This window comes from Coregonus lavaretus (assembly GCF_964263955.1).
Source record: "Coregonus lavaretus genome assembly, contig: HAP1_SCAFFOLD_909, whole genome shotgun sequence".
Classification (NCBI taxonomy): Eukaryota; Metazoa; Chordata; class Actinopteri; order Salmoniformes; family Salmonidae; genus Coregonus; species Coregonus lavaretus.
The window spans coordinates 32,501-41,751 of NW_028159427.1; the positions used below are offsets into that span (position 1 = coordinate 32,501).

General features: G+C 45.3%; 1 protein-coding gene across 1 annotated transcript in view; it reads left to right on the forward strand.

The window, feature by feature from the left end:
• The window catches only part of LOC311122866 (phosphatidylcholine:ceramide cholinephosphotransferase 2-like), a 12,470-nt gene extending 9,710 nt beyond the window's left edge, over positions 1–2,760 (forward strand). The window contains exons 5-7 of the mRNA XM_084197180.1: positions 1,616–1,782; positions 2,023–2,213; positions 2,280–2,760. Of these exons, the coding sequence (XP_084053306.1) occupies positions 1,616–1,782; positions 2,023–2,213; positions 2,280–2,301 (380 nt within the window). The 3' untranslated portion in view covers positions 2,302–2,760. The remainder of the gene's footprint in view (positions 1–1,615; positions 1,783–2,022; positions 2,214–2,279) is intronic.
• The last annotated feature ends 6,491 nt before the right edge of the window (positions 2,761–9,251 follow it).

Below are 9,251 nucleotides of genomic sequence, written 5' to 3' on the forward strand. Positions count from 1 at the left end.
AAAAGTGTTAAACAAATCAAAATATATTTTATATTTGAGATTCCACCCTTTGCACATTCTTGGCTATTTGACGAATCTCAAATAAAATATATTTTGATTTGTTTAACACTTTTTTGGTTACTACATGATTCCATATGTGTTATTTCATAGTTTCGATGTCTTCACTAATATTCTACAATGTAGAAAATAGTAAAAATAAAGAAAAACCCTGGAATGAGTAGGTGTCCTAACTTTTGACTGGTACTGTACATATGGACAGCCCTTCAAATTAGTGGATTTGGACACACCGACTCATTCCAGGGTTTTTCTTTATTTTTACTATTTTCTACATTGAGCACCCGTTGCATGGCTGTGTGCTCGATTTTATACAGCTGACAGCAATCTCCATAGACAAACATTGGCAGTAGAATGGCCTTACTGAAGAGCTCTGACTTTCAACGTGGCACCGTCATCGGATGCCACCTTTCCAACGTCAGTTCATCAAATTTCTGCCCTGCTAGAGCTGCCCCGGTCAACTGTAAGTGCTGTTATTGTGAAGTGAAAAAGTCTAGGAGCAACAACGGCTCAGCCGCGAAGTGGTAGGCCACACAAGCTCACAGAACGGGACCGCCGAATGCTGAAGCACGTAAAAATCGTCTGTCCTCGGTTGCAACACTCACTACCGAGTTCAAAACTGCCCCTGGAAGCAACGTCAGCACAATAACTGTTTGTCAGGAGCTTAATTAAATGGGTTTCCATGGCCGAGCAGCCGCACACAAGCCTAAGATCACCACGCGCAATGCCAAGCATCGGCTGGAGTGGTGTAAAGCTCACCACCATTGAACTCTGGAGCAGCGGAAACGCGTTCTCTGGAGTGATGAATCACGCTTCACCATCTGACGGACAAATCTGGGTTTGGCGGATGCCAGGAGAACGCTACCTGCCCCAATGCATAGTGCCAACTGTAAAGTTTGGTGGAGGAGGAATAATGTTCTGGGGTTGTTTTTCATGGTTTGGGCCCCTTAGTTCCAGTGAAGGGAAATCTTAATACTACAGCATACAATGACATTCTAGACCATTCTGTGCTTCCAACTTTGTGGCAACAGTTTGGGGAAGGCCCTTTCCTGTTTCAGCATGACAATGCCCCCGTGCACAAAGCGAGGTCCATACAGAAATTGTTTGTCGAGATCTGTGTGGGAGAACTTGACTGGCCTGCACAGAGCCCTGACCTCAACCCCATCGAACACCTTTGGGATGAATTGGAACGCTGACTGCGAGCCAGGCCTAATCTCCCAACATCAGTGCCCGACCTCACTAATGCTCTTGTGGCTGAATTGAAGCAAGTCCCCACAGCAATGTTCCAACATCTAGTGGAAAGCCCTTCCCAGAAGAGTGGAGGCTGTTATAGCAGCAAAGGGGGGGACCAACTCCATATTAATGCCCATGATTTTGGAATGAGATGTTCGACGAGAAGGTGTACACATACTTTTGGTCATGTAGTGTATTTCCCAGTCCTGTGAGGCTCTGATAAATGTATTTCGAAATGGGAAATGGGGTAAAATAAATCAGGAAAAACTGTCATTTTGTAATAGGGGTGAAAAACGGTGTATTTATTAAACCATGTCTACCTCCTCAGACTCCCCCAAGAAGATGTGGTGGTACGTGTGGTCGTGCTGGTTACTAAGTGTTGTGGGCGTGGTCTGTATCCTGATTGGTCATGAGCATTACAGCATTGACGTTGTCATCGCCTACTTTATTACATCACGCCTCTTCTGGTGGTATCACGCCATGGCCAACACACAGGTAGGAAACACACCACCTCTTCTGGACCAACCATCATATCCCCTCTAGAGATGGTCACATCACACTACAGCCTCAACTGATTCAAAACCTTCTCTTTATTTCAGACTGATTAACTCACTCTGAGCTTTGTGATTTTATTATTATTATTATTATCATCATAGTGTCCTTGAAAAGAAACCCCTCAATCATCTGTACGTTTCTTTTAATAAAGTGTTATGTTATTATTTTCTTTATGTTCAGGCTCTGCGTGGGGCTTCTAACAACTACCTGTCAAGGACCTGGTGGAACCCTGTGTTTAACTTCCTGGAGCGTAACGTCATGACAACCGTTCCCTGTGTGTTCTCCTGGCCCGTCTCTCTGCCCTCTGCATGGTGTAACATTAACCCCTGTGAGAGATACTCCATGGTAGAGGGGGATGGGAACAGAGAGGAGTAGAGGAGGAGAGAGAGAGAGAGGAGGTCCCCTTTGAGAGGGGAGGAGGAGGAGGAGGGAGAGAGAGAGAGAGGAGGTCCCCTTTGAGAGGGGAACAGAGAGGAGTAGAGGAGGAGGAGGAGGGAGAGAGAGAGGAGGTCCCCTTTGAGAGAGACTCCATGGTAGAGGGGGATGGGAACGGAGAGGAGGAGAGAGGTCCCCTGTGAAAGAGACTACATGGTGCACAGTGATGGGAACAGAGACCAGTGATCCATCCATCCCTCCCTCCATCCCTCCCTCCCTCCCTCCCTCTGATGGGAACAAGAGACCAGTGATCCATCAGAGGTCTTCAGCATGGACGCTACAGACATACATGGGGAATAGTGTATCCTCTGAGACTGATCCATTGTGTATTGGTTCAGAGATTGGCTCCCTATCTGGGCCCTGGTCAGAAGTAATGCACTGTATAGGGTCCCATTGGGTCAACGTGAGCTAGCCCAAGGACCAAATATATTGATGTAATGATGATAACATGTTAAACGTTTTATTAAATAATTTGTTAGTTTGGTCCCAGATCTGTTTGTGCTCTTTGCTAAAGACAATTCCATGAGGAAGACGAGAGCAGAAACTGACTTTTTTTTGTTTCACTAAAATAATTAATGTAAAGTCATATCACTGTAATCCATGTTATTGACATTTTGTTTGAATTCTTTTTAATCATATTTAATTTAAAGTTGTCTTGAGTAACTGATTGTTGTAGTCAGTTTTATTTTGAGGGGGGGGGGGAGAGAGACATTGAATAAAATTGGTGAACTCACCTCCTGTGTGTGCAGAGATAGAACAAGGAAACATACGGGGGGGTGGTATACAGAAGATGGTATTTTACCAAATAGGGCTAAGTCCATATTATGGCAAAAACAGCTCAAATAAGCAAAGAGAAACGACAGTCCATAATTACTTGAAGACATGAAGGTCAGTCAAACCGGAACATTTCAAGAACTTTGAAAGTTTCTTCAAGTGCAGTCGCAAAAACCATCAAGCGCTATGATGAATCTGGCTCTCATGAGGACCGCCACAGGAATGGAAGACCCAGAGTTACCTCTGCTGCAGAGGATATGTTATATATTCCACTACTTGGCCCTATCTAACCCTACACCCATTAAAACCTCTATTCCACTACTTGGCCCTATCTAACCCAACACCCATTAAAACCTCTATTCCACTACTTGGCCCTATCTAACCCAACACCCATTAAAACCTCTATTCCACTACTTGGCCCTATCTAACCCAACACCCATTAAAACCTCTATTCCACTACTTGGCCCTATCTAACCCAACACCCATTAAAACCTCTATTCCACTACTTGGCCCTATCTAACCCTACACCCATTAAAACCTCTATTCCACTACTTGGCCCTATCTAACCCTACACCCATTAAAACCTATATTCCACTACTTGGCCCTATCTAACCCTACACTCATTAAAACCTATATTCCACTACTTATCTGATCCTACACCAGGCTGGCAGCCTGGGAGGACGGGACACCACCCCTCAACACACCCTGAAACTCTTCTGCAGTTAAATCTCGTACCCCCAAGTACTTCTCTGCAGCTGCCACCACAACATCTATTTTCTGGGATTTACGTTCCATCTCCGTGGTACAGTTGATAACCATTGCTATGAACGGTAAGAAGCCAACCTTACTGAAACGCACAGCCCTCATTTTCCGATCCCTCTGTTCTGACACAGATCTACTATTCACAGGGATCCTCTCAGAATCCCTCACCCTTCACCCTTGACCCTTGACCCTTGACCCATCCTCCTCTACTCTCTTCACTGCCTCAGCATATGACATCATCTGCACTACTCTGACTCTGGCCACCTCAACCTGCCTCTCTCTCTGGCCACCTCAACCTGCCTCTCTCTCTCTCTGGCCACCTCAACCTGCCTCTCTCTCTGGCCACCTCAACCTGCCTCTCTCTCTCTGGCCACCTCAACCTACCTCTCTCTCTGGCCACCTCAACCTGCCTCTCTCTCACCGGCCACCTCAACCTGCCTCTCTCTCACCGGCCACCTCAACCTGCCTCTCTCTCTCTGGCCACCTCAACCTGCCTCTCTCTCTCTGGCCACCTCAACCTGCCTCTCTCTCACCGGCCACCTCAACCTGCCTCTCTCGAACCGGCCACCTCAACCTGCCTCTCTCTCTCTGGCCACCTCAACCTACCTCTCTCTCTGGCCACCTCAACCTGCCTCTCTCTCACCGGCCACCTCAACCTGCCTCTCTCTCACCGGCCACCTCAACCTGCCTCTCTCTCTCTGGCCACCTCAACCTGCCTCTCTCTCTCTGGCCACCTCAACCTGCCTCTTTCTCTCCGGACACATCCGAACCCCAGCAACATGGGCACCCCCACAGTTGACACACACAACTTTTTCCACCGAAACGACACATTCCTCTATCCCATGTCCTCCTGCACACTTCCCACATCTTGGAATCTCCCTCCTACACACTGCTGCAACATGACCATACACTTGGCACCTGAAACACCGTAATGGGTTCAGCACAAAAGCTTGTACAGAATAACTGATATATCCTAACTTGACTTTGTCAGGTAAAGACTCTGAGTCAAAACTCAAAAGGACAGACAGTGTCTCCTCTGTTTCATCACGACAAACGGCAGGCGTCAAAAACACTTCGAATCTTCAACTTCAATTGATCCTCCTCCACAAATAACGCTACCCCAAAAATCACTCCTTTCAACAGTGCCCTGTTCCTAAGAGCAGAGCAAGATCCAGATCTTGACCCGAGCGCCCACTCCCTCTGGGCGGAACAAAACAAACATCACAAGTCCACTTGTGGTTACCTTCACATATTCAACAGTACCAAATTCTTCTCCACCTGATACCACATATGGATCAGCCAAAAGGCAAGGATCCACTTTCTTCAAGAATCTCACTCCCACTGGGCCAAAATCATCCTTATCATAACCACTGGGATGAGACTCTTCACCACACCTCTCCCTCCCAAATGAACCACTAGGCTTCATTTGATTGACAGTTGCTGCGTTCCAATATTGTTCAAAAGCACCGCTCTGTCCTCCTTTCCTTTCGCAGCTGGGATCATTATGAACTAAGCCATGTTCACTGTTCATCAAGGACGTTAGACGAGTAAAGGATGTGCGTTGGGCTGAAATGAAGTGGTTTCCTTTCCTTGTTTCCTTGTCTCATTTGCTTCATCTGATCTCCATCCCATCCTCTTGTCCCAAATCCCCCATCTCTTCCCTCTCTCACCCCTGCCTCAGCCTCCTCCATCCCCTCCCTCCCTCTATCCAGTCCCCCCAGCTAGCACATAACGTTCTGAGAACCCTATGTTTCTTAGAGCTTGGTGAGAGCGTGGTTGTCCTATTGTTATTTTGCATACATCCTTCCCATAACATTCTGGGAATGGTGCAGGATACCCAGGTAGCACATCATATTATGAGAACCATATTCTTCTTACAGTGCCTTGCAAAAGTATTCATCCCCCTTGGCGTTTTTTCAAAAAATTATATAAAATAAATAACGGAAAAGTGGTGCGTTCATATGTATTCACCCCCTTTGCTATGACGCCCCTAAATAAGATCTGGTGCAACCAATTACCTTCAGATGTCACATAATTAGTTAAATAAAGTCCACCTGTGTGCAATCTAAGTGTCACATGATCTGTCACACGATCTCAGTATATATACACCTGTTCTGAAAGGCCCCAGAGTCTGCAAAACCACTAAGCAAGGGGCACCACCAAGCAAGCGGCACCACCAAGCAAGCGGCACCATGAAGACCGCGGCACCATGAAGACCAAGGAGCTCTCCAAACAGGTCAGGGACAAAGTTGTGGAGAAGTACAGATCAGGGTTGGGTTATAAAAAATATCTGAAACTTTGAACGTCCCACGGAGCACCATTAAATCCATTATTAAAAAATGGAAAGAATATGGCACCACAACAAACCTGCCAAGAGAGGGCCACCCACCAAAACTCACAGACCAGGCAAGGAGGGCATTAATCAGAGAGGCAACAAAGAGACCAAAGATAACCCTGAAGGAGTGGCAAAGCTCCACAGTGGAGATTGGAGTATCTGTCCATAGGACCACTTTAAGCCGTACACTCCACAGAACTGGGCTTTACGGAAGAGTGGCCAGAAAAAAAGCCATTGCTTAAAGAAAATAATAAGCAAACACGTTTGGTGTTCGCCAAAAGGCATGTGGGAGACTCCCCAAGCATATGGAAGAAGGTACTCTGGACAGATGAGACTAAAATTGAGCCATCAAGGAAAACGCTATGTCTGGCACAAACCCAACACCTCTCATCACCCTGAGAACACCATCCCCACAGTGAAGCATGGTGGTGGCAGCATCATGCTGTGGGATGTTTTTCCATCGGCAGGGACTGGGAAACTGGTCAGAATTGAAGGAATGATGGATGGCGCTAAATACAAGGAAATTCTTGAGGGAAACCTGTTTCAGTCTTCCAGAGATTTGAGACTGGGACGGAGGTTCACCTTCCAGCAGGACAATGACCCTAAGCATACTGCTAAAGCAACACTTGAGTGGTTTAAGGGGAAACATTTAAATGTCTTGGAATGGCCTAGTCAAAGCCCAGACCTCAATCCAATTGAGAATCTGTGGTATGACTTAAAGATTGCTGTACACCAGCGGAACCCATCCAACTTGAAGGAGCTGGAGCAGTTTTGCCTTGAAGAATGGGCAAAAATCCCAGTGTCTCGATGTGCCAAGCTTATAGAGACATACCCCAAGAGACTTGCAGCTGTAATTGCTGCAAAAGGTGGCTCTACAAAGTATTGACTTTGGGGGGGGGGGTGAATAGTTATGCACGCACAAGTTTTCTTTTTTTTTGTCTCATTTCTTGTTTGTTTCACAAAAAAAAGAATGTTGCATCTTCAAAATGTTAGGCATGTTGTGTAAATGAAATGATACAAACCCCCCAAAAATCCATTTTAATTCCAGGTTGTAAGGCAACAAAATAGGAAAAATGCCAAGGGGGGTGAATACTTTCGCAAGCCACTGTAGGCGGGAATTTCAGTACTTCAGCGTAACGCTTCCTAAAAGTTTCCTCATGGTTCTATTTAAAGTGTTCTCAAATTATTCAGAGAACGTTAAGAGACAACGTTCTTCTGTGGGAATATCAGTACTTCAGCATAAAGTTTTCTGCAGGTTTCCTCATGGTTCTATTTAACGTCATGTTCTCAGAACATTAAGAAAACGTTCCATAAAAAACACAAGAAAACATTAGTAACGTTCAAAGAATGTTCAAAACAGTTAACCTAACTTAGCAGTGTTATAAAAATTCTTATTGAAACATGTTCTCAGAACTTTATTTAATTTCGTCAAATAACCTATAATATCCGTTCTCAAAATGTTAATGAAACCTCCCAGGAAAACTTTCAGGGAACCATAGTAAAACGTTCTCAGAACCTCCCTGCAACCTAAAAATTAACGTTCACAGAATAAGTAACATTTTCACATCCCATTCTCAGAATGTTTAAAAAAACGTTCAGTTTTATCAGCCAGGAAACGTATGGCTTCGTTCCCAGAAGCAATGGGGAAACCAAAAACGTACATTCCCACAACTTCCAAGGAAACAAATGTGCTAGCTGGGCTCTGATCTGTCCTGGAGGGGTCTGTCTGTCTGGTTCTATCCCCATCACCCCTTGTTCAGGGCAAGACAGAGGGCTATGGGGGGGCTAGTGATTTGGAAGGCCAGAGGAAGGGTGTGTCCCTGTGGCTAGGGCTCCAAGGACTGGGGAGGGATGTAAAGGGTGTGAAGGGGTGAGCCTTCACTGTGTTTTTGGTTTTATTCTGATAGACTAAATTATTGCATTCTAATGTTCACTCTGTATAGACCTACTATAGACCATTCACTGACACTGTTGGCCAAGTATCAACCACTGTCAGTTCATATTAAAGAAACCCCATGTGTCAACCACTGTCAGTTTAAAAATCAAATCAAATGTTATTTGCCACATGAGCCGAATACAACAGGTGTAGACCTTACAGTGAAATGCTTACCTACAGCCCTTAACCAACAGTGCATTTATTTTTTAATAAAAAAGTAAAATAAAACAACAACAACAAAAAAGTGTTGAGGAAAAAAAGAGCAGAAGTAAAATAAAATAACAGTAGGGAGGCTATATATACAGGGGGGTACCGGTGCAGAGTCAATGTGTAATAACAGTAGGGAGGCTATATATACAGGGGGGGTACCGGTGCAGAGTCAATGTGTAATAACAGTAGGGAGGCTATATACAGGGGGTACCGGTGCAGAGTCAATGGGAAATAACAGTAGGGAGGCTATATATACAGGGGGGTACCGGTACAGAGTCAATGGGAAATAACAGTAGGGAGGCTATATATACAGGGGGGGTACCGGTGCAGAGTCAATGTGTAATAACAGTAGGGAGGCTATATACAGGGGGTACCGGTGCAGAGTCAATGTGTAATAACAGTAGGGAGGCTATATATACAGGGGGTACCGGTACAGAGTCAATGTGCGGGGGCACCGGCTATTTGAGGTAGTTTAAGTAATATGTACATGTGGGTAAAGTTAAAGTGACTATGCATAAATAATTAACAGAGTAGCAGCAGCGTAAAAAGATGGGGTGGGGCAGTGCAAATAGTCCAGGTAGCCATGATTAGCTGTTCAGGAGTCTTATGGCTTGGGGGTAGAAGCTGTTAAGAAGCCTTTTACATTTAAGTCATTTAGCAGACGCTCTTATCCAGAGCGACTTACAGTTAGTGAATGCATACATTATTTTTTTTATTTTCATACTGCCGCCCCCCCCTGTGTGAATCGAACCCACAACCTTGGCGTTGCAAACGCCATGCTCTACCAACTGAGCTACATCCCTTGGACCTAGACTTCGCGCTCCGGTACCGCTTGACGTACGGTAGCAGAGAGAACAGTCTATGACTTGGGGTGGCTGGAGTCCTTGACAAATTCTGAAATCTCTGAGCTATTTTAAAAAGAGTTTAAAGAGTTTTCAGGTGGTTTCATTAAAGGCT